The sequence below is a fragment of the Amblyraja radiata genome, chromosome 1 (genome assembly GCF_010909765.2).
Source record: "Amblyraja radiata isolate CabotCenter1 chromosome 1, sAmbRad1.1.pri, whole genome shotgun sequence".
In the NCBI taxonomy this organism is placed as follows: domain Eukaryota; kingdom Metazoa; phylum Chordata; class Chondrichthyes; order Rajiformes; family Rajidae; genus Amblyraja; species Amblyraja radiata.
Window position 1 is genome coordinate 61806615 of NC_045956.1, and position 26487 is coordinate 61833101.

At 45.7% G+C, this 26487-nt stretch overlaps 2 protein-coding genes across 3 annotated transcripts in view; one reads left to right on the forward strand and one right to left on the reverse strand.

The window, feature by feature from the left end:
* eif4e (eukaryotic translation initiation factor 4E) overlaps positions 1–1347 on the reverse strand; it is a 36105-nt gene extending 34758 nt beyond the window's left edge. Inside the window, exon 1 of the mRNA XM_033022690.1 lies at positions 1149–1347. Coding sequence (XP_032878581.1) covers positions 1149–1304 — 156 coding nt within the window. The 5' untranslated portion in view covers positions 1305–1347. The remainder of the gene's footprint in view (positions 1–1148) is intronic.
* A 9082-nt stretch (positions 1348–10429) lies between these two features.
* The window catches only part of metap1 (methionyl aminopeptidase 1), a 54848-nt gene continuing 38790 nt past the window's right edge, over positions 10430–26487 (forward strand). The window contains exons 1-3 of one of the 2 annotated variants that reach the window (XM_033022719.1): positions 10466–10591; positions 22410–22511; positions 26286–26337. Coding sequence is in view for 1 of the 2 variants with exons in the window: in XM_033022712.1 (XP_032878603.1) it covers positions 10469–10591; positions 26286–26337 (175 nt within the window). In the remaining variant the exon portion in view is untranslated. Of the gene's footprint in view, positions 10592–22409; positions 22512–26285; positions 26338–26487 lie in introns of both variants that reach the window. The other variant, XM_033022712.1, reaches the window with a different exon arrangement.

Below are 26487 nucleotides of genomic sequence, written 5' to 3' on the forward strand. Positions count from 1 at the left end.
TGGGGAGTAGTTGGGGCCACCTGGTTAAAAGGGGAAAGAGAACCAGTGAAGCCCCCCACTAACGTTCCCTGTAGGAAGGGTGTCACAGAGAACTCAGTTTTAAATATTATGTCTAGGTCATTGAATTATATGCTTTCCAAACTGAGAGAAATACACAGAAGACATGATGTGGGATCAAAAGGAGTATATCGTTTGACGTGGAGGTAAAGCGAGGTAATCATGTATGACAATCAAAAGTTAGGGAAAGGTTATAATCCGAGAGGCAGATATCATTCAACCATCCGTTATGTCTGGACTGCTGCCCCGTTAGTTGTCAGCATTATACTGCCACTGGCTGTTGGAAGATAGCCCGCTATGGGGCTGCGGGAAAACACCCCACCCCATTGTGATAAAGTACTTCTTGCCTATTACAGCAACAAGTGAATTACTTCAGAATCGACAGAAGGGGCGGGGGGAATAAAGCGAACGGGTGCCGAATATAGAAAAGCTGATAACATTTAGAATTTTGAAAGTTTCATATTACATCATAATTATAAAAACGTCAGAATCATTCACTTTTATAACACAAATATTCTATAAACTCAGAAAGTTACAAGACCATTAAGTTAAACAAGAACTGACAAATTTTAAAAGAAAACAATGACAAACATGGGTCGAAATGCGAGCGGATGGTGACGCCGGCTTTTCATTACTTTGTTTACCCCCCGTCAGCACGAAGAGAAGGAGTGAAGGCACGTTTAGGGGCTTTCGGTCAGCGACTGGTGGGGGTGTTGGCTTCCCCCATCCTGGGGCGGCCGGTCGGCTGTTCCACCACCTCAGGGTGAAGGAGAACAGGAGACCTCTTCTCGTCCACTGGAGAACACGGCAGGCGGGAGGTTTAAGGATCCCCGGGCTGCGTGCCATGTGGATCCCCTCCCCCGGCGGTCGAGGCCTGGCTCCAGTCAAGCCGCGGCCATGCTGCCTCTGCCGCCCACGGGGCCCCGGCGCCCGAGAACACACGTGTGCGGAAACTTTGTCCCCAGCCTGCCGCCGCCCCCGCTGAAGGGAGACAGCGTGCGGTGGTTAACCGTGCCGCCAGGCTCCCCTCACGGGCGGTGCAGCGTATGGGAGGCTCGGCGCACCCAGCGCCGTGATCCAGTGTCACTCACCGACTCCACCGCCGCCATCTTGTGTGTATGAGTCCAGCCCTCGAGCGCACCCGCCGATTCACTGAAGGCGGCTGCGTCACGTGACGCCGGCCCGGCGAGCCGGCGCGCGCATGCTCCCTCCAACCCTGCCGGCAGGCCGCCGTGACGTAGGAGCATTTTGAAAGAAACAAGGCTCAAACGGCGGCGGCCGACGAGGCCCCGCCCACGCCCACCCCCACCCCAGGCAGGATTAGGCCACGCCCCCATTATGACGCCTCCGCCCCGCCTACCGTCTGACAGGCACCGAGGCATGTGACGCCAAAGCCCCGCCTATGCCGCAACATTATGGGCCCGCCGACTCCTTGGCAACGAGGCCACGTCCCCTTTATGACGATCATGCCGCGCCCACGCTCCGACGAGCCAGCCCCGCCTCCATTGTGCCGGTATGGGCCCGCCCACTCGACGTTGCCAAGGCCACGTTCACATTCTGCTGTCACCGCCATGACCTGCGTTAATCCCGAGGCCATGCCAAAGAAGGGTTTCAGCCCGAAACGTTGCCTATTTCCTTCGCTCCATAGATGCTGCTGCACCCGCTGAGTTTCTCCAGCATTTTTGTGTACCTTCGATTTTCCAGCATCTGCAGTTCCTTCTTAAACGCCATGCCAAGCACTGCGGCTGAGACCACGCCCACACCGTGACGCATAGCCCCGCCCATGCTCTACCACAGGCTCCGCCCCTTCCCATTCATAAAGGCCTCGACCCCGCCCCTTGTCGCTGCCACACATGGATCCGCCCACAGTACACCGCCCCTTTACGTCACCACATTGGCCAGGCCTTCACGCGAGCCGACTGAAGAGCACGCCTCAAGCCCCGCCTCTCCCTCCTGGAAGCCACGCCCTTGGCGCTGGCCCTTCATTCATTCTCCAGCTGTTCATGAATGCACAGCAATGCCAGACAACTTAGACAAGCATGTTTAATAGATAGACACAAATTCATAAGTTCTAGGAGCAAAATTAGGCCATTCGCTCCATCAAGTCTACTCTGCCATTCAATCATGATTGATCTATTGTGTAGGAAGGGACTGCAAGTGATGGTTTAAACCGAAGATAGACACAAAAAACTGGAGTAACTCAGGGGAACGGGCAGCATCTCTGGAGAGAAGGAATGGGTTACGTTTCGGGTCGAGACCCTGATATATCTTGTGTAAGAAAGAACTGCAGATACTGGATTACATTGAAGGTGGACACAAAATGCTGGAGTAACTCAGCGGGAGTTGCTGCCTGGTCCCGCTGAGTTATTCCAGTATTTTCTGTCTACCCTGATCTATCTTTCCCTCTCAACCCCATTCTTCTGCCATCACCCCATAACCCCCGACACCCATACTAATCAAGACGCCAGTGCTGAATTACTGGAGCAAAATGCAGCCCACAGCGAACAATGGACAGTTGTGGCTCCACCCTTCCTTGATCATTGTTGCTTTTTGTATATCTTTCATCATTTGTTCTATTTACCTTTCCTCTGACTGAAAAATGGTCTAAACCCAAAACGTCACCTATTCCTTTTATCCAGCGATGCTGCCTACCCTGCTGAGTTACTTCAGCTTTTTGTGTCTATCTTAAAAACTGGATTAACTCAGCAGGTCAGGCAGCATCTTTGGAGAAAAGGATAGGTGACGTTTCGAGTCAGAACCCATCTTCCGACTTGAAAATGAAGGAGGGTCTCGACCCAAAACATCACCCATTCCTTCTCTCCAGAGATGCTGCCTGGCCCTCCTGAGTTACTCCAGCTTTTTGTGTCTTCCTTCGGTTTAAACCAGCATCTGCAGTTCCGTTCCTGTCGGTGGGCGGCACGACTCACGTCGCAGCGGCCTCTGCAGTCCGTCTGTCTTTTTATTATTTTTTGTCTCGTTTGAATGTAGTTTTTATTTTATTTTTTGTGTATGTGTGTGGGTATGTGTGTGGGGGGCGGGGGGTGGGGGAAACTTTTAAAATCTATCCCCTGCACGGAGAACCCAACCTTTTCTCTGTCGGGTCTCCGTTGTCGTTGGGGCCTAGCACCGTGGAGCGGCCTCCAGCAGGAACGACCTGGGGCTCCAGTCACGGAGCTGCGGACCTACTCACCATTGTGGAGCTGGCCGAGTTCGGAGCAGGTGGAGCTGTGGTGGCGCTCGGCTGCGACCTGACCCCGGAGATTCGAAGGCTTACCTCAGGTCTGGTGGACAGTGACACCGGGAGCCCGCGGGTCCCTGCTGGGAGACCGCTTTTCGGGGCTTCCGCAACGGCGATTTCACCCGCCCGAGTTGCGGGGTTGAAGAGTACCTGGAGCGGGGCCTTACATCATCGCCCCGCGCGGCTTGGAATGACTGTGGGACTTTGCTAGCGCACGCCGGGGGCTCCAACAACAAGACCCGGAGCGCGGCCTTGCATCACCCGGCGCGGCGTTAATGGCCGCGGGACAATTACCATCGCCCGCCGGGGGCTTTGACTCTGACATCGGGAGGGGAATGGGGAGTGCAGGGGAGAGATAAGTTTTTGCCTTCCATCACAGCGAGGAGGAAATGCGCTGTGATGGATGTTTGTGTAAATTGTGTTGTGTCTTGGTTCTTTCTTGTGTGTATGACTGCAGAAACAACATTTTGTTTGAACCTCAATGGGGTTCAAATGACAAATAAATTGTATTGTATTGTATATTGTATTGTACATTCAGTATAAAGGAGTCATTCCAGCTATTGTGTCTATCTTCGATATAAACCAGCATCTGCAGTTGTTTCCTACACACAAGTTTAGTGCAACAGTGTATAATTGTCATACCGATGATGGAACAATAACATTCTCACTTGTAGCAGCAGAACATGTCTGTAACACAATACACATAGACAATACATAATAACCACACTAAAAAATCAATAAACACCTATGCCATGCAAAACAAAAGCCCAAAGTCCTTGTGCAACTCTTAGATATAATTTATCGGTTAGACAATAGTTTAGCTTAGTTCAGAGATACAGCATGGGAACAGGCCCTTCGGCCCACCAAGTCCAAGCCGATCAGAGATCCCCATACACTAACACTATCCTACACACTATTCACTATTTTTACCAAAGCCAATTAACCAACAAAGTTGTACGTCTTTGGAATGTGGGAGGAAACCAAAGCTCCTGGAGAAAACCCACGTGGTCACAGGGAGAACGTCCAAACACTGTACAGACACCAACCATCGTCAGGATCAAACTCGGGTCTCTGGCACCATAAGGCAGCAGCTCTACCACTGTGCATGCCGTGCTGCCTCAAGGTAGAATATGAGTATTTTAGGGGCTGGGAAGAAACAAAACAATGCCATTGTAACAGAAAATGCTATAATGACATAACTTCCATAATGAAACATCAATCCAAAACATGATAAATATGCTAAATCATTAACATCTTGATACTAAGAATGTTGATGCAGGATCAAGATGCTGTAAACTATATTCTGCACTCTGGTGTTTTCACTTTGCTCTACCTGTTGTATTTGTGTATGACTTAGTTGTACTCATGCATATTATTATCTGATATAATTGGAAAGCTTTTTGTCCAAAGCTCTAGTCTGAAGAAGGGTCCCGACCTGAAACATCGTCTGTCCATTCCCTCCACAGATGCTGCCCGGCCTGCTGAGTTCCACTAACAAAAGCTTCTTACAGTATCTCGGTATATGTGACAATATTAAACCAATACCAATAAATGGCTTGAGATCCCCCAACAGATCACTCAATTTTGCTCTGGATTCCAGCATATGCAGTTCCTCGTATCTCCATGGATTGGTATAGGTCTATTATTGTCATGTGTACTGAGATACAGTAAAACAAATGTTTAGTCAAATATTACGAGTATAATCAAACCATACACACTTCTTTGAAATGTTGTGATCTGTGTTATGACAATATTTCCAAAATGCATTTGGTCATTGATTGAGTTCCAGGAGTGTCATGAAGTCAATACAAGGGAGATACTGTTGAAGCAATGACACAAGGAATTGCAGATACTGGTCACTACAGCACTTGGCTTATTTAGTAAAACAGCAAGTGCTGTCCCTTGTTTCTAAAACACATGTGCCACATCCCAAAGACAGGTGGGTTTGTAGGTTAATTGGCCTCTGTAAATTGCCCGTAGTCTACGAAGTGGATACAAAAGTGGGATAACATAGAACTATACAGAAAGGATGATCGATGCTCTGAGTGGACTGGGTGGGTCGAACAGCCTGATTCCATGCTGTATCTCTAAACTAAACTAAACCAAATGGAGAATACTTAGGCTGCCAACTTACGGCTCCCAATTAGTTTATAGGAATATGAACGCAAATGGGATTTGTGCTGAAAGAGGCCATAATATGAATATCGGACAGTACAGCACAGAAACAGGCCCTTCAGTTTACAATGTCGGTGTAATGCCTATCCTCATACCAAGTTAATCTCCCCTGCCCACACGTGATCCATGCCCCTCCATTCCCTGTTCTTCCATGTGCCTAACTAAAACAGTCTTAAACACAACTATCATATCTGCTTCCATCACCCCCTCTGGCAGCACATTCCAGGTACTCTCCAGTCTCTGTGTAAAAAAAAAACTTGCCCTGCACATCTCCTTTGAATTTTCCCCTTCACCTTAAAGCTATGGTCTCTAGTCTTTGACATTTCCAGACTGGGAAAATGGTTCTGACTCTTAGTTTTTTTTACCTTAGTTTAGTTTAGAAATACAGCGTGGAAACAGGCCCTTCAACCCACCGAGTCCACACCAAGCAGCGAGCACCCATACACTAATTCTATCCTACACACTATGGACAATTTACAGAGACCAATTAACTTACAAATCTGCACGTGTTTGAGAGGTGGGAGGAAACCAGAGCACCTGGAAAAAAACTACAGTCACAGGAATGAGAAACTCCAGGGTCAAACCCTGGTTTCTGGCGCTGGAAGGCAGCAACTTTACCGCTGCACCAGTGTGACGCCCCTTGAAAAAAGGAAATACTAGTAACATATTGCTCTCGGTGCCTGACCACATTAATGCGATGGGAGATTAGTTTAATTGTCACATGTACCAAGGTACAGGGAAAAGTTTTTTGTTGCTTGCTAACCAGTCAGCAGAAAGACTATACATGATTACAATCGAGCCATCCACAGTATACAGATATATAATAAAGGGAACAATGTTTAGTGCAAGATAAATTCCAGTAAAGTCTGAATAAAGATAGTTTGAGGGTCTCCAGTGAGGTAGACAGCTGGGAAGAAACTGTCACTGAATCTTGCCGGGACCAGCTTTGCCCAAGACCGCAAAATTGCCGAGTTGTGGATGTAGCTCAGTCCACCACACTGACCAGACTCCCCACCATTCACTCTATCTAACACTTCACTCTGCCTCAGGAATGCAGCTAACAGCTAACTTGGTCTTCCATTTCCTACAGGAGAGAGTTGCAGCCCTTCCTGTTTTTCATTCACACATCACGATGCCTGAGGAAAGCAGCCAACATAATCAAAGACAGCTCACATCCTGGTCATTCCCTTTTCTCTGCTCTCCCGAAGGCAGGAGATACAAAAGCTTGAAATAATGTACTGCCAGCCTCTTCCCCTGTTATCAGACTGCTAAATGGTCCTTCCATAAGCTAGGGTGTAATCTCGATCTTCCAACCTACCTCATTGTGAACATTGGCAATTTTCTATGGAGGTGTAATGTAACAAAGCTGAAATTCCATATTCTGCACTCTGATATGTTTCTCTTTGCTCTACCTGCTGAACTTATGTTTGGCTTGATTGTTTTTGTGTATAGTATTATCTGATCTGATTGAATAGCAGACAGACAAAAGCTTTTCACTGTATCTCGGTACACGTGACAATAATAAACCAACACAACCAAGTATCATGCTCCCCAGAAACACTGTGGTCTGTAGCGCTGTTTTCATGCTGCAAGGCACAATGAAACTGGTCCTTCAGCACACCAAGTCCACACCAACTATTTATCACCCGCTTACACTAGTTCTATGTTATCCCAATTTCTCATCCACTCCCTACAGACTCAGGCAATTTATATAGGCCAATTAACCTACAAACCCGCGCGTCTTTGGTATGTGGGAAGAAACCGGAGCACCCGGAGGAAACTCACGCGGTCACAAGGAGAACGTGCAAACTCCACACAGACAGCACGCACGGTCAGGATCAAACCCAGGTGGGGGCAGGACAAAGCTTAGTAAGCGATGGGAGCATACAGGGAAGAAGACAGAAGACTGTGAGATAAGGAGAGATGTACGAAAAGTGAAGCCAGAGGAACGGATGCAGGAAGGGATGTAGGTGGATGGGGTAAGGGTTAATTTCTCCCTCCTACGAGAATTAGTCTGAAGAAGGGTCCCAACTCGAAATGTCACCTATCCATATTCTCCTGTGATGCGGCCTGACCTGCCGAGTTACCCCAGCACTTTGTGTCTTTTTTTGAAACCCAGCATCTGCAGTTCCTTGTATCTCCTGAAATTGTGAACAGTTTGTGTGTGATCAGCTGTAGTGATTCAGATTTATACAAATTTGAATCTGATACTGCGAGGCTCCAGTCTCCAGTTCATTCACGAGATTGCGACTGCTTACAAAGCATTTGTTGGGTTATTCATTGTTGAAGGGAACAGAGCTGCAACAGTTTAGAACTAAGAACTCGTCCTATTGTGCTCATGTGTTTTGAGAGACAATAGACCCGTGAAAGTGGTGTTATACAGCATTAACAAAGCAGCCCGTGGAACTGTGAAGTCTTCATTCTTACTGACAAATAAAAGCCTTTCAAAACACATTGAATAAATAAACACGAGTGCTATCTCAGGAAAAGTGTCTCTTTAAACTATTCAGAGCTGATGAATATCAATTTAGGACCATCTTCAGCAAAACCTTGTATTTATATTCCATATTATATGGTAACATATCTCAAAGGTTTTAAAAGACATTTGGACAAGTACATGGATAGGAAATGTTTAGAGGGAAAAACAAGGAACGCATATGCTGATTTACAAAAGAAAGACAGAAAGTGCAGGAGTGATTCAGCGGGTCAGGTAGCACCTGTGGGGAACATGGATAGGTGGCATTTTACTTCACCCCAACCTGTCCATGGATAAGAAGGTGGAATATAGGTGGAAGGGACAGAGGAAAGGTGGGGTGAGATAGTGAAGAAATGTGTGTGCACCCCCCCCCCTCCCTCCTCCCCCAGCATGGGGTACAGGGAAGAGGGGGGGGGGGAGGAAGAGGTATCACCTAAAATTGGAGAATTTAATGTTCATACTGTTATATTGACCCAATAACTTTATTTCCCAGACATATTTGATCAACTGTATACAATACAGGTCGCCTACATTTTCTCCAGAAAATCTGCAATTTGGAAGTGTATTTCACATTAAACATATATTTATTTTCTCTTGCACACTTTCTTTCTCTCACACACAAACTTAGTTGTACTCAGTCTCACATTGTATCAGTGGCACACACATAAACTCAGTTGCACTCATAGAGTCAGAGTCTTACAGCACAGAAACAAGGCCCTTTGGCTCAACTTGTTCATGCTGACCAAAATGCCCCATCCACACCAGTCCCATTTACCTATGTTTGGCCAATATCCCTCTAAACCTTTCCTAACCATGTACCTGTCCAAGTGTCTTTTAAATGTTGTTATAGTACCTGCCTCAACTATTTCCCCTGGCAGCTCATTACATACACCCATCACCCTCTGTGTGAAAAAGTTCCCATTCAGGTTCTTATTAAATTTTGCCCCTCTCACCTTAAACCTATGTCCTCTAGTTCTTGATTCCCGTTCTCTGGTAAATGACAGTATGCTTTCTATGGTCCAAGTGTAGAAGGTTGTAAGAGTCACTGGAGACATGCCAAATTTCTTTAGTCTCCTAAGGAGGTGGAATTGTCTGAAGAAGGGTCCTGACCTGAAACGTCACCTGAAATGTTCTCCAGAGATGCTGACTGACCCTCTGCGTTACTCCAGCACTTTGTGTTCTTTTCTTTGTAAACTGGCATCTGTAGTTCCTTGTGCCTAGAGGTGGTGTGCCTTCTTGGCTGTTATCCAGTCTATTACACAGACCAAACTCAACCCCACACTGTATCAGTGGCACACACGCTCAGTTGCACTCAAACCCACACAGTATCAGTTGTACACACCCACACACAAACATGCATTTACTTTTCCTTGCACTTTCTCGCCCTCAGTTGTACTGAATCTCATACTGTACATGTACACACACACACACACATTTATTTTCTCTCGAACACTTTCTATCTCTCTCACACATACTCAATCTCACACCCCATCAGTGGTACAGACCCACGCACAAACATGCATTTATTTCCCCTTGCAATTTCTATCTCTCATACACACATTCACTCACGAGGAAATACTTTTTCACCCAGAGAGAAGATGATGAAAAACGTTTTCACCCAGAGAGTTGTGAATCTGTGGAATTCTCTGCCACAGAAGGCAGTGGAGGCCAATTCATTGGATGTTGTCAAGAGAAGATTAGATTTAGCTCTTAAGGCTAAAGGAATCAAGGGGTATGGGGTAAACGCAGGAACGGGGTACTGATTTGGATGATCAGCCATGATCATATTGAATGGCGGTGCTGGCTCAAAGGGCCGAATGGCCTACTCTTGCACCTATTTTTCGAAGTTCTGTGTCACTGTATCAGTGGTACACACCCACGTACACGTGCATTTACGTTCCCTTCCACATTTTCTATCGCTCTCACACACAAAATCAGTTGCACTGAATCTCACATTTTATCAGTGGTACACACATACACACGCGCATTCGTTTCCCTTGCACACTTTCCATCTTTCACGCACATAATCAGTGGTCGGTGGTGCACACACACATATGCATTTATTTTCCGCTGCACACCTTCCATCTCTCGCACTCTATCAGTGGTACACACACACACATATACATTTGTTTCCCGCTACACACTATCCATCTCTCTCACACACTTAACCTCACACTATATCAGTGGTTCACACACATATACATTTGTTTTCCGCTGCACGCCTTCCATCTCTCACACTCTATCAGTGGTACACACACATATACATTTGTTTTCCGCTGCACACTCTCCATCCCACACACACTCAACCTCACACTCTATCAGTGGTTCACACACATATATATACACATGTATTTCCCGCTGCACACTATCCACACTCAACCTCACCCTGTACCAATCCGCTCTAGAATCTTTGGTACCAATGGCCAGGGGGTGGTCTGAGCGCACGCGCCGCTGCCGGGTGGGTCCTCCCAGTGTCGGCGCTCCGGCTCCTCCACCTTCCCGACGTCCTTTCGGCCGCTGTCATGGCGTCGGACGGGGAGATGGTGCGGCGCGTGTGTGAGACGGCCGGTTGTGAGCGGGAGGCGCGGCTCCAGTGTCCCACCTGCATCAAGCTCGGCATCCACGGCTCCTTCTTCTGCTCGCAGGTGCGGCGCGGCGAGGCGAGGCGCCGTGAGACGCGGGCCCGGCGGCGGCTGCTGGAGGCTCGGGGCCGGTAGCGGGGGCGCGGGGCGGCCGCTTTGAATGAGACAGTCGTTGGAAGAGGCCCCGGGACCCAGACCTTGCCCGGTCCCGCCGCCCACTGGCTGTGGCTCTGCCCGCTACCCCATCCCCCGTACCCACTGATCCCTGTATCCACAGTCAGTTCACCTATCGGTCTATCCGCTCTGGTTGCAGCTCTGCTCGGTACCCTCACCTGCTACCCTTGGACCTCGTATCCACTGCTCCCCCTTCCCCACAGTTCCCCTGTCAGTGTCTCTGCCCGCCTGGCAGCAGCTCTGTTTGGTACCCCTGACCATGTACCCACACTCCTCTTTGTCACATTCCCCTGTCAGTCCTGCCGCCCACAAACAACGCTCTTCCCGGTAGCCCAGACCCCGTACCTACCGCTCCCTTCTCCACAGTTCCACTATCAGTTCCACCTCACACCTGGCAGCAGCTCTGCCCTGTACCCTCACCGGGTACCCACTGACCTCTTCTTCCCCACAGTTTCCCTATCTCTCCCTCTGCCCGCCTGGTAATAGCTGTGCCCGGTACCCACGATCCTTCAGCGACAGCCCACTTCCTCATTGGTACCCTTGCCCACTACCCCTGATCCTGTACCCACTGACCTCTTCCCCACAGTTCCCCTATCAGTCCTGCCACCCACCTGGCAGCAGCTGTGTCCAGTAGCCTAGACCCTACACCCACAACCTCCATCACCACAGTTCACCTATCAGTCTAGCCACCCACTGGTAGCGGCTCTGCCCGGTACCTTCACATGATACGCAAGACCATGTCACCACAGACCGCTTCCTCACAATTGCCCTGTTACCCCTCTGCTCGCCCAGCAACAGATCTGCTTTGTGTCCTTGCTCCTCCACCCACCATCCCATTCCCCTGTCAGTCCCGCTGCTCACTGGCAGCAACTCTGCCCTGGAGCCTCGCCCGATACCCACTGACCCCTTCCCCACAGTTCCCCCACCACTCCCTGTGTCCACCTAGGAACAGATCTGCCCGGTACCCTTGCTCCTTCACCCGCCATCCCCTTCCCTTGTTACTCTGTCTGCCCACCGATACACCTGACTCTTTACCTCAGACTCAGTACCCACTCTCTCCTCCACATTCTCCTGTCAGTCCCTCTGCCCACCTGGCACCAACTTACACAGTACCCCCAACCCTGGACCAACCATCCCCTTCCTCTGTTAGTCCTGTCGCCCACCTGACAGCAGCGTTGTTCACACCATGACCCTCACCCTATACCCACTGACCTCTAAAGTAAGCATGCAGGTACAGCAGGCAGTGAAGAAAACAAATGGCATGTTGGCCTTCATAACAAGAGGAGTTGAGTATAGGAGCAAAGAGGTCCTTCTGCAGTTGTACAGGGCCCTGGTGAGACCACACCCACAGTATTGTGTGCAGTTTTGGTCTCCAAATTTGAGGAAGGGCATTCTTGCTATTGAGGGAGTGCAGCGTAGGTTCACGAGGTTAATTCCCGGGATGGCGGGACTGTCATATGTTGAAAGAATGGAGCGACTGGGCTTGTATATACTGGAATTTAGGATGAGAGGGGATCTTATAACCATATAACCATATAACACTTACAGCACGGAAACAGGCCATCTCGGCCCTTCAAGTCTTATTGAAACATATAAGATTATTAAGGGATTGGCCCTGTATGAGGCAGGAAACATGTTCCCGATGTTGGGGGAATCCAGAACCAGGGGCCATAGTTTAAGAATAAGGGATAGGCCATTTAGAATGGAGATGAGGAAAAACATTTTCACCCAGAGACTTGTGAATCTGTGGAATTCTCTGCCTCAGTGGAGGCCGATTCTCTGGATGCTTTCAAGAGAGAGTTAGATAGAGCTCTTAAAAATAGCAGAGACAAGGGATATGAGGAAAAGGCAGGAACAGGGTACTGATTGTGGATGATCAGAAAAGATCACAATGAATGGTGGTGCTGGCTCAAGGGGCCAAATGGCCTACTCCTGCATCTATTGCCTATTGTCTATCAGTCTAGCCATTCCGCTGGTAGTAGCTCAACTTGGTACCCTCGCCTGATACTCCCATTTCTCAATCCACTGTCCCCCCCCACCCACCACCCTCCTGTCACACCCACCGCTCAATGACAGCTTCACCCGACCCTGGACCTTGGGCCTGCACCCACTGTCCTTTTCCCAGCCCTTTCCATAGTCAGTCCATCTGCTCACCTAGCACCAGCTCCATACTGTACCCTGAAACTCAGTACCATCATTCTCTTCCCCTGTCAGTCCCCATGCTCAATGTCCCATTATCACACACCTGCTGCCGATCCAATCATTGACCAACTCAAGAGTCGCCTCTCCTCCCCCTCTCTTACATATGCCCCTCTCACCACCCTGGTGTGCACCCAATTTTTGCCCACTATCCTGCATCCTTTCACTTCCACCCTGTACCCTTCCACCTATCCCCATCCTTCCTTCTGCTTTATATGTGGGATGGAATGGATGAAATGGGATAGAGGATGTAATGGGCATGAGGTGGTGCACAGATGGCAGACAGAGGACCTGCAAATTCCATGTCAGTAGGGAGAATAGGGTTTGTACAGGTAGAGTTACGAAGTGCGCCAGAGCTGATGTGGCGAGAGCCCCTCTCATTTCACTCCTACCATCAGGAAGAAGGTATAGGAGTCTGAAAACCGTGACCATCAGGTTCAGGAATAGCTTGTAGAAACAAGGAACTGCAGGTGCTGGTTTACAAAGAAGGACACTAGGTGAAAGAATAAATCGGGGTCAGGCAGCATCCTTATGCCCCTGTTCCACTTAGGAAACCTGAACAGAAACCTCTGGAGACTTTGAGCCCCACCCAAGGTTTCCATGCGGTTCCCGGAGGTTTTTGTCAGTCTCCCTACCTGTTTCCACTACCTGCAACCTCCAGCAACCACCTGCAACCTCCGGGAACCGCACGGAAACCTTGGGTGGGGCGCAAAGTCTCCAGAGGTTTCCGTTCAGGTTTCCTAAGTGGGACGGGCATTAGAGAACATGGATAGGTGATGTTTCTGGTCATTTTCAAATTCCAGCAATCACATGGGATTGGGGGGGGGGGGGGGGGGGGGGGGGGAGAGAAAGGGTCACACAAAACTCAGAGGAAAGAGAAAGGATGAATACCTCTTCAAATTAGGCATACCTTGAGGAGCTTTTGCAGTGAACCAGTCAAAATGTAGAAACAAGGAACTGCAGATGCAGGTTTACAAAGAAAGACAAAGTGCTGGTGTAACTCAAATCAGGCAGCATCCCTGGAGAACGGATATGCAACGTTTCAGGTAAGGACCTTTCTTCAGGCTAGAATCCTCCAACACACGAATAGCTTCCTCTTTCACTCCTCTTCCTTTCTTATCTGGCAGCCTTTGATCTCCTTTTCACCTCTTGTCTTTGTCAACCCATCTAACAATCACCCTCTGTCCACCCACGTGTATCCACCAATCATTTGTCAGGTTTTGTCTTGCCCCGCCTCTTTTCCAGCCTTATTCCTGCTACTACAATCAGCCTGAAGAAGGGTCCCGCCCTGAAATATTGCCTATCCATGTCCTGTAGAGATGCTGCTTGACCCGTTGAGTTACTCCAGCACTTAGTGTTCTAGACAAATGTATTTAATTGCCTAGGTCTTGTTTGTTAGAGGACAGAGAAATTTGCTGCTCGATATATCATGTGTTTTATGTTGGGTCTTGATTTTGAATACAACTCTTCAGCATTAAAAAATTATCCTCTCTTCCTCCTCAACATTCTTACCGCTCAACATTCTTACCCATTCCCTACCTTCCACAATCATCTCCTTTGCAACTCCCTCAACAATCGTTTCCACCCTAATACACAGATCCACCTTGAATTGAATTGAAAAATACAGCATGGAAGCAGGCCCTTCGGCCCACCAAATCCATCACCCGTTCATACTCGTTCTATGTTATCCCACTTTCCTATCCACTCCTTAGGCACAGGGCAATTTACAGAGATCAATTATGTTCCCAATGTTGGAGGAGTCCAGAACCAGGGGCCACAGTTTAAGAATAAGGAGTAAGCCATTTAGAACGGAGACGAGGAAACACTTTTTCTCACAGAGAGTGGTGAGTCTGTGGAATTCTCTGCCTCAGAGGGCGGTGGAGGCAGGTTCTCTGGATGCTTTCAAGAGAGAGCTAGATAGGGCTCTTAAAAATAGCGGAGTCAGGGGATATGGGGAGAAGGCAGGAACGGGGTACTGATTGTGGATGATCAGCCATGATCATATTGAATGGCGGCGCCGGCCTACTCCTGCACCTATTGTCTATTGTCTATTAACCTACAAACCCACACATCTTTGTGATGTGGGAGGAATCCGGAGAACTCGGAGCAAACCCATGCGATCGCGGGGAGAACACAGACAGCACCCAAAGTCATGTCGTACCGCGGGTGTTTGGTGTTGTGAGGCAGCAGCACTACCAGCTGCACCACTGTGCTGCCCTTTTCTTCTGTCTTTTCCAACTCTCTATTGTTTCTGTTCCATATGGCTAAGCCCCTTCGGGTGACACAGTGTCACAGCGGTAGAGTTACTGCCTTACAGCACCAGAGCCCCGGTTCGATTCCGACCACGGGTGCTATCTGTACAAAGCTTGTACGTTCTCCCTGTGACCGCATGGGTTTTCTCTGTGTGCTTTTGTTTCCTCTTGCATTCCATAAGACGTGCAGGTTTGAAGGTTAATTAGCTTCTGTATATAGTCCCTGGTGTGTAGGATAGAATAGTGAATGGGTGATCGATGATCAGCATGGACTCGGTGGGCCAAAGGGCCGTGTATCTCTAACCTAAACTAAACTAAGCTTGCGAATCAATTAAAACGGAATCAACACTGAAGTCAATGGATTTGTATTAAATGAGAGGATTGGGAATTTGGATATATAACAGGAGTACGATGATGATGCAGGCAGATGCTGTGATCTTGGTTGAATGATGGAATGGGCTCTAAACAGACTGACCTTGTGTTCCTCTATGAACATTGGTGAGTTTTAGCTTGACCTTCCCCTTACTTGACACCAGTGTTTGCATAATATTAGATATTTACCAACACATCAGAGTTCAGTACATCGTGCAGTTCATCAGTGACTCACCAAGGCCAGTTGTAGGGCTGTTTTGCTCATCGGGTAACTACACCAAGCTGTTTACAAATTCTAATTACAAAGGCTAAAGTGCTGCCTTAAACAGATTGTTCAAGCTTTTGTGCTGTCTTATCATTTCTTTAAAAAGTTTGAATTTTTAGTTACCCAGTGACCTTGATGGAGGTGTAAGTAATGTGGGTGAGTAAAGCGTAGGACTTGAAGGTATGTAGAGTATGCCTGTTGTTTAATATCGAAGTACAGAAATGGTTGAGCTTTACAATGGATTACAGGGAAGTGTTTAAGAAACTTTATTATATAATAGCTTGCAAATATGGAAAAAAGTAGATTTGTGCATTACTCATTGTACTTTGACAGGGAATAAACTGTCATCTTGGCAAGAGATTACATTTATAGCACAAGTGCGTGGGCTCCATATATTTATTATACTTGCTTTTTATTTTTTTCTTTGCTTGTTTGGGGCATGGTATCAGGAAGCTGTTTAAACAATAATTATCGATTTGAATAAGGATCCCGACCAGAATTATATCAGGAAGCTGTTTAAAACAATAATCGCAATCTGTGGAAGGGTCCCGACGTGAAACATTCCGAGCCATGTTTTCCAGAGATGCTGCCTGACCCGCTGAGTTATTCCATCACTTTGCATCTTATTTATAAACCAACATCTGTAGTGTGTACATTATGGATTTGGAGTTACGATTTAGAAATGCACTGCCTATGTTTATTTCCACTCCCCTGCACACACACTAACAATCACCCTTTGCTTGGCTCCCTCCACAATCACCTTCACCCATCTGCCAGAAGAATGTCCTCTCACCTAATTCGAGCTGTAAAATTCTTGCACCTGAGTGGTTGTCATAAGAATGCTTTACCTATTGAGAATATCTTGTACTTCCTTTTGTTCAAGTTGTCCTTATCTATTATCCTATTAATGCCACTTTCCTCTGAAGCCAACAACAATTTTCCCTCTTTGTTTGCTCCGATTTCAGGCTCCCTCGTTGCTGTTATTGAAGTAGAATTACAAAATTTGTTACTGATTATCTTTGTGTCCATTGCTTTTGCACATTTTCTGTGCAGATTGGATCATGAAATCTCCTCAATGAACACTTTTTCATTAACAAAAATGCAGTCACTTGAGTTGTGGCTTGATGTCACATTTTGGTTGCCAACACCTCCATGAAGCATCGTAGAGACTTCTAAGCATCTAATTACATCGAATGTGACACAAAGGCGTGTTGTCAAGACTATTACATCTTGAATTTGTATTTTGCTCTTTATTTTATCCCTTTTTATTGGCTACTTATATTTGTGTCCACTCTCTGCCTCATAAATAAAATAATTTCTAAAATTGTTAGAGCTTTGGGGTGTAGTGAAGAACATTCCTTTTCAAGTATGTAGTGATGGTCACCTATGTACATGCAATTATATAGCATTTTAACCTAGTGGTTCAAAATAATATTAAATAAAATTAAAAAATATAGAAAAAGAATAGTACAGCACAGGAACAGGTCCTTTGGCCCACAATATCTGTGCTGACCAGGATGCCAATATAAAATAATCCCATCAGCTTGTAAATAGTCTTTACCACTGCATCCCCTGCCTGTTCATGTGCCTGTCTAAATGCCTCTTAAATGTTGCTATTGTATTTGCTCCCAGCACTTCCACAGCAGCGTATTCCAGGCACCTATCACTTTTTATGTTTGAAAATAAATCTTAACTACAGATCTCCTTGAACATTCCCCCTCTCACATTAAACCTGCGTCCTCCAATATTTGACTTTTGCACTATGGGGGGGGGGGGGGGGGGATAGACTTTGACTATCTATCCTAAAGGTGCATTCCTTAATTTTATATACTTCTACCACTTTCCAACATTCCATATAAAACAACGCAAATTTGTCCAACCTCCTTACAGTTAATACTCTTTAATGCAGGCAACGTCCTGGTTAACCTCAGCTGCACCCTCTCCAAAGCCTCCATCTCCTGTAATGTGACGACCAGAACCACATACAATACTTCAAATGTGGTCTAACCAAAAAGACACAAAGTGCTGGAGTAACTCAGCAGGTCAGGCGGCATCTCTGGAGAACATGGGTCGGTGACGTTGGGGTCGGGACCATCCTTTGGATGGGCCTAACCAAAGTTTTATACATCTGCAAAATGATTTCTGACATTTTATTCTCAGTCCCCTATCGGGTAAAAGCAAGTATGCTATGCTTTTTATTAACCACCTTATCTACTTGTGTTGCCACTTTCAATGAGCTATGGACTTGCACCCCAAGACTGTTCTCTGCATCCATGCCCCTAAGCGTCTTTACCATTTACTGTATTTTGCTCGGACATTTAACCCGCAATCTAACAGTACACATTTGTCCAGATTCAACTCCATCTGCCATTTCTCCACCTATATTTCCAACTGCTCTATTTCTTGCTGTATCCTCTGACAACCATCCTCACTATCGACAACTCCACCGTTTTTGTGTTTTCTGTAAGCTTTCTATTCAGCTTGCCTGTATTTTCATCCATATCAATAAAATTTATATTTATCACAAACAAGAGTTCCCAGCACTGACCTCTGCGGACCATCACTAGTCACAAACCTCCAGTCAGAAAACACTACCCTCTGTCTTCAGCAACCAAACCAATTTTGAATCTAATTTACCAAGTCTTCGTTGATCCCATGTCCCTTAATCTTCCAGATAAGCACACCACAAGAGACCTTGTTGAATGCTTTGCTGAAGTACATGCAGATAACACATGCTGCCCTCATCAATCATTTTCATCACCTCCCCAAAAACTTTAATCAAGTTTTGAAGACATCACTTCCCCCTCCCCCCCCCCCACCCCTAACAAATAGGCATGCTGATTATTGCTAATGTTCACGTTTCTCCAGATGTAAACCCTATTCCTAAAAATCACCTCAAATAATCTCCCTACCACTGATGTAATGTTCACCCAGCCTATAATTTACTGCTCTGTCCCTATCATCCTTTTTAAACAAAGGAACAACATTTGTTATTTCAAGTTCTCTGACACCTAACCTGTGGCTGACGAGGATTCGGAGATCTTTGTTAAGATCCTAACAATGTCCTCTTCCCCCCCCCCTCCCCCTTAAATAACTTGGGATAAATCCTATCAGGCCCTGGAACTTATCCATGTTCTTAAAAATATACCTCCTTTTTGATTTTGTTGCCCGTGAATATCAGTATGATCCTCGTGGACCTCACTATTCTCCATGACCTTCTCATTTGTCACCAAGTAACAGATTGGGACTGTGCAGATTATCTTGGTCAAAGGGAAAAGTTTTAAGGATCACGTTCAAGGAGGAAAGCAAAGCAAAGAGACCTAAATAGGAAGACAAATATAACACTCCTGTCTGTAGGATTAAATTTGAGGTTTATTAATAGACAGAGTAGCTTATAGTTCTGGAGTAGTATATTGGGGTTTTGCTTAACTGAGTGAATGTTCGGTAATGTTCTTAACATTTTATCTGTTCTCAGTTGTCTGTATTGTTTGCCATCATCTATTCTGTAATTGGTCAATGTATCTTTTTTTTCCCTCCTTGCTAACACGCAAGGCCCACTTGTAGGTGACAGTTTGGTATGTAAGTGGTATGTGTATAGTTGCTGGCTTTTCCCTCCTAATTTCTGTTCAATTTTATTTTTGCTTTATTTAACTTATTCAATAGTAGTGAAGGTAAAGTGCTGGAAAATTCTAGTCAAGAAGATAGGATGTAATAGAAAAAAATTATTGTTAGAATTTACATTGGAATCAATAGAATTTCAATGTTCCATTATCTATCCAAATTACAATTAAACTAACATAACTCTTGAAGCGGTACCAGACATTTGAAGCTGTGGGAAGTTTAGGGTGGCAGTGAGGTTTAGAAAGGGAATTCGAGTGTTGGGAGAGTGGGGGGTTTAATAGCCAAGTACGCAAAAATGCTGGAGAAACTCAGCGGGTGCAGCAGCATCTATGGAGCGAAGGAGATGGGCAATGTTTCGGGTCGAAACCCTTCAGCCAAGTGCTGTGTAAGTGCTGTTTGAGGAGGATGAAGGAAACTCCTTAAGGCCCTGCCCACTTACATGTCCTTGGCATGCAAATTACGCGACCTCGTCGTCGCGTTGAGGCGCACTGGCATCGTGTGGCCGCGCGGGGCCGGTCCCACTGAGAAGTGCGGAGGGGTATGGAGTTGTGCGCGGTATCGTGTGGCGCTCCGAAGTTTTGTAGCGAACAAAATCTTCGCGCGCCACCGGCCTGTCGAGTAACTGACAGCCAAAGTGGGACAGGCCCAAGACCCTGGCAACGTCTCACATCCAACAGCAGCAGAAGCAGGCAAACAATCGCCGAACTCGGCCTGGGGCTCACGGCCATTGCGGTCCGGATCCGCCCCCACTTCTACTCCCAGAGCGGGGCCAAGAAAACTGAAGATAGACACAACATGCTGGAGTAACTCACCGGGACCAGCAGCATCTCTGGAGAGAAGGAATGGATGACGTTTTGGGTCAAGACCCTTCTTTCAGACTGAAGAAGGGTCACGACCCGAAACATCACCCATTGCTTCTCTCCAGAGATGCTGCTGGTCGCGCTGAGTTACTCCTGCATTTTGTGTCTATCTTCAAATGACGTCACGTGCTCCAGACGGCTGTGCGGACGCATGAAGTTGCGCGCGAGCTTCGCGGGACCGTCGCGCCTCAACGCAACCACGAGGTCGCGTAATTAGCATGCCAAGGACACGGAAGTGGGACAGGGGCTTTACACTCCAATTCAAGGCAGAAAAAAAATGTACAAAAGACCAAAGGTGAGTAGGTACAATGGGTTGTGCAGCAATAGAAGGATTTTGACACGCAAGTTTTGCAGCTACAGATGAATTTGGAGACAAGATGAGTTTTTGCAGATGGGATGTGTAGTTGAGACAAGATGTGTAAATGGAATGTGCAGCAACAGAAGAATTTGGAGACAAGAGTTTTTAAATTATTGCCATGGGTATGGAAAACCAAGAGAGGCCTGCAACTGGATCTTTGTAGTTTTGGTCATGGCCAGTTACGTTTTCCTGAATTAAATTCCTTTCCAACAACAGCAATGATTCCACTAACCATTGCAGCTTTGTGTGTTTCTAAGACTGAACAAGCACACAGCCAATGGTTTTGTGCACAGCTGGTATAACAGTAGGATTAGTACAAATTCATATGTGGACTGAAGATGGCATTTATAAAATATCTTACTCTTGATTGCTGCCACTTACTAATGGCACAGAGAAGTGTGGGCACTCGATTCCCTGTATTTAGTTTAGAGACACAGCATGGAAACAGGTCCTTAGCCCACCAAGTCCATGATGACTATTGATCACCCGTTCACTAGTTTACGTTATCCCAATTTTGCATTCACTCTCCATACACCAGGGGCAATTCACAGCATCCAATGAACCTACAAAAAACCTGCACATCTTTGGGATGTGGGAAGACAACCGGAGCATGTGGAGGAAATCCAAGTGGTCACGTGCAAACTCCACACAAACAGTACCCGATGTCAAGATCAAACCCCTTGTCTCTGGCTTTGTGAGGCAGCAGTTCTATCAGCTGCACCATGGTGCTCTCCCAAAATAATCTATTTTGTCCAATTTTGATGAGGGATAAATATGGTCCAAGAACAGCTATAACTTCAAAATATTTTCAAAGGATTTTTGTAGTCCAGAGAGCAAATGTGTGCCCCGGTTGAATGGTTTATTGGAAAACAGCACATGATGGTGCAACATGCCCTCAGCATTTGGAGCTTTGGCCTTGGATTTTTCTGCTACAGTGTCAGGGGCGAGACTTGAATCCATACTCTTCTGGCTCACTGTCAAGAATGCTACCCCCTGCCGCAACTGACACCGAGAGAAGAACTTGCATTTTCTTGGAGTCAGTGCCTGCTAAAATTAATTGAAACTCCTCTCTAAATTATTCTCTCAAGAGATTATTTTTTTAAAGGATTTTTTTGGTTGATTAATTTAACACAGTCCATTTCTATTGTTTAACTATTGTAAATGCATTTAATAAATAAATAAAAGCTTGAAGAAGGACCCTGACACTGATCCTGAAACGTCACCTATCCTTATTCTGCAAAGATGCTGCCTGACCCGCTGAGTTACTCCAGTATTTTGTGTCCATCTTTGGTATAAACCAGCATCTGCAATTCCTTTTTATTATATTAGTCATGAATGCATATTTTGATAGGTTTGTTCATGAACTTCATGCCGTCCTATTTAGAACATTGTACCTAGGATTATTTCCCCTGAAATAAGCACTTTATTGCCCTTTGCAAAGGTTGAGAATCCATTTTAGTATCATATAATGCAATTTAGCACTTAGCAGTGCCACCATAAATCTGACGAGCAATTGCCAGTGCGAATGTTGCAGGAAATGTGATCGGCCCTTGTGCAGTTTATGAAAGCATTTGTTGACATCAATCTCCACTGCTGAACAGATGAAGTTCATTTCCAAAATTCCTCGTCCAATACTAATAAATCTAAGCATTAACGCCTCTACAGTCCTTGCATTAACAAGGGTTAAGTCAATTGTGGTAATGCTGGTGGGGTAATTAGTTCAAGGGATCGCTGAATAAACTGTACTGTGTTGCAAACTAATGGCATGATGTGATTTCAGCATTGGCTGTCTCGGTAATTTATGGAAGGCACCTGTTCATCACATCGTGGAAATACCAGTGATGACATTTGAACTAAGTGCCCCCACGCAGGGAAGGAAAAGGTGCTTAATTTGCAAAACTAATGATGTTGTGTGAAGGCCTTGCTGCACATGTAGTAAAGTTGTCCAGTGAAGTTAACTTCTATTGAAGCAGTATTTCAATTAAAAGTGTCATAATTAGTTTGGTTTATTTAGTTTAGTTTATGTACCGAAATACAGTGAAAATATTATTTTTTGTTGCATGCTATCTAGTCAACAGAAAGATTATACATGATTTCAATCAAGCTGTCCACAGTGTACAGATATAGGATAAAGGGAATAACGTTTAGTACAAAATAAAGTCCAATTAAAGATAGTCTGAGGGTCTCCAATGAGGTAGATGGTTGGTGAGGACTGCTCTCTAGCTGTTGATGGAATGGTTCAGTTGCCTGATAACAGCTGGGAGGAGCTTTATGCAGTTTAGTATTTTCTGTGTATATTTTTGAATTGTTCCCTAAATTTTGGTGGTCTGAAATTAAGAGTAGTTAATGTCACAAATGAGCAGAGTAATCTATACTTTATTCATGATTTGTGGAAAGCTGCCTTTGTATTTTAAGGATGCTGATTACAAACCAAAGCAAAAGCTATTTGATTAAATCAACCAGTATATATTAACTGGTAGAAACAAGGAAATGCAGATGCTGGTTTCCAAGAAAAAGACACAAAGTGCTGAAGTAACTTAGCGGGTCGGGCAGCATCCCTGGAGAACTTCGGCTATGCATTCAAAGGGGGTGAAATTGGAGTGGGCAAGGGCAGTAGAGAAATCAAGACAGTTGATGTTGTGTCAGCAGTTGGAAGTAAAAAGGTCCAGAGACAGTAGAAGACTGGCAGGGGGAGTCCAAGAGGAGGAGGAATGTTGGAGATGGGAGAAAAGGCTGTGACTGGGCTGTGAGGACTGCTCACCAGAGAAAATGCCCCAGAGGTGGAGGCGACAGAAGAACAGCTCTATATAATGGCGGGCCCGGAACTTGTTGAGGTGTGGACGTATATTAAGTGGTGATGTTTTCAAAAGATGACTATCATTTAGTATTGGTTTATTATTGTTACATGTTTTGAGATGCAGTGAACAGCTTTTGTTTGTGTGCTATGCAATTATATCAGATAATATTATACACAAATACAATCAGGCCATACACAAGAACAAAGAGAAGTTCAGTTCAGTTTAGTTTATTGTCACGTGCACCGAGGAACAGTGACAAGCTTTTGTTGCGTGCTAACCAGTCAGCAGAAAGACAATACATGATTACAATTGATCCATTTACAGTGTATGGGACACATGATTGCATGATATGGGACTAACGTTTAGAAGGACAAAGAGATAAATACCTGTGTGCGGAAATACAATGTCCTCCATAATGTTTGAGACAAAGACCCATCATTTATTTATTTGCCTCTGTATTCCACAATTTGAGATTTGTAATAGAAAAAATCACATGTGGTCAAAGTGCACACTGTCAAATTTTAATAAAGGTCATTTTTATACATTTTGGTTTCACCATGTAGAAATAACAGCTGTTTATACATAATCCCCCCTCTTCAAGGCACCATAATGTTTGGGACACATGGCTTCACAGGTGTTTGTAATTGCTCAGGTGTGTTTAATTGCCTCCTTAATTGAGAGCTTTCAGCACCTAGTCTTTCCTCCACTTTCCATCACCTTTATTGCTGTTTCATCATCATCATCGACGGTCACTCGAAACGAGTGTGATTGTCCTCTCCATAGGGTCATCTACTAGTGGGTCTGCAGGTGTCTGTAGAGGCCGATCTGCGATCCACACACCTTGGTGCAACGTGGGCAGTGGAGACTGGCGGTGGTTGGTAGTTGTCGAGCCTCCTTCTCTCTCTCCTTACGGTTCTGTCGCTTTGTCTTTGCGACACGGCGTAGTTCCATTTCGTGAAGTGCAGCTTCTTCCTGCACGGATTTCCTCCAGGAGTGCCTGTCCTGTGCAATGTGCTCCCAGTTGTTTGATGTGATGTGGAATTTCTTCAGACTGTTCTTGATATTGTCCTTGAAGCGTTTCTTTGGCCCGCCGGGGGCTCGCCAACCTTCCTTCAATTGAGAGTACAGGATTTGTTTAGGGAGACGTGTGTTGGACATGCAGATGACATGGCCATTCCATTGAAGTTGATGCTGCATTATTGTGGTGGTGATGCTGGTCATGTTGGCTTCCTCCAAAACGCTGATGTTGGTGCGTTTGTCCTCCCAGCTGATCCTCAGAATCTTTCGTAAGGATCTTTGATAGTATTGTTCCAGGGCTCTCAGGTGCCTGCTGTAGGTGGTCCATGGTTTGGCTCAATACAACAGGGTGGAGAGGCTCTGAGTCTGAGCCCTTCACTGTGGAGAGAAGGAATTGCCCACGATCCAAAGCATACCACCTCATTTGTGAAACACGGTGGTGGGGGCTGTGTTATGGCCTGGGCATGTATGGCAGCTGAAGGTACTGGCTCACTTATCTTCATTGATGATATAACTGCTGATGGTAGTAGCATAATGAATTCTGAAGTGTATAGACACATCCGATCTGCTCAAGTTCAGACAAATACCTGCCGGCGGTTCATTCTGCAGCAAGACAATGATCCCAAACATACTGCTAAAGCAACAAAGGAGTTTTTCAAAGCTAAAAAATGGTAAATTCTGGCCAAGTCAATCACCCGATCTGAACCCAATTGAGCATGCCTTTTATATGCTGAAGAGAAAACTGAAGGGGACTAGCCCCAAAAACAAGCATAAATTAAAGGTACAAAAAAATGCTGGAGAAACTCAGCGGGTGCAGCAGCATCTATGGAGCGAAGGAAATAGGCAACGTTTCGGGCCGAAACCCTTCTTCAAGCTTGGCAGAGCATCACCAGAGAAGACACCCAGTAACTAGTGATGTCCATGAATCACAGACTTCAAGCAGTCATTGCATTCAAAGGATATGCAACAAAATACTAAACATGACTACTTTCATTTAGATGACATCGCTGTGTCCCAAACATTATGGTGCCCTGAAATGGGGAGACTGCTGTAATTTCTACATGGTGAAACCAACATGTATAAAAATGGCCTTTATTAAAATCGGACAATGTGCACTTTAACCACATGTGATTTTTTTCTATTACAAATCTCAAATTGAGGCAAATAAATACCTGATGGGTCTTTGTCCCAAACATTATGGAGGGCGCTGTGGCTTTGCAGCATCGGTAGCATTACAGTTCCAGAGCAAAAGTCCAATGTCTGCAATGAGGTTGCTTGGAAGATTGGGACCACACCTTAGCTCATGAATGGACCCTTCAGAGGTCTGATAACAGCAGGAAAACAGCAGGAAATCATGCTTTCAAGCTTTTGTATCTTCTACATGACAGAAGAAAGGAGAAGGGGAAATAACCAAGGTGAAAAAGGTTCTTGATTATGTTGGCTGCTTTCCCAAGGCAATGTGAAGTGCACAACTTCGACCCAACTCATCCATGCCAACCAAGATGCCCCATCTAAGTTAGTCCCATTTGGCCCATATCCCTCTAAGCCTTTACTTTCCACATACCTGCCCAAGTGTTCTTTAAAATGCTGCTATAATATTTCCCTCAACTTCTTCCTCTGGAAGCTCATTCCATATACCCACCACCCTCTGAGTGAAATGGTTGTCCTTCAGGCTTGTATGAAATCTTGCCCCTTAAACATATTTCCTTTTGTTTTTGAATTCCCTTACCCTGGGTAAAATACCATGTTTCCATTGTATTTCAAATTCTGACTGTATTGTACCTGTAACGATTCTCTTGTACATTCGTGTTAAATTGAACTTTCTTTGTCAATTTTTTCAGGAGTGCTTCAAAGGAAGTTGGTCAACTCATAAGCTGCTTCATAAGAAAGCCAGTAAGTATTTTACAGTGTGAGCCCACAACTAACATAAGATAATGTATAATTATGTGTAGAATGTTTAGTTTATTATTTTCAGGTGTACCAAGATATAGTGGAAAACTTGTTCACTATACATTATCCAATCAAATGACACAACAATGAATC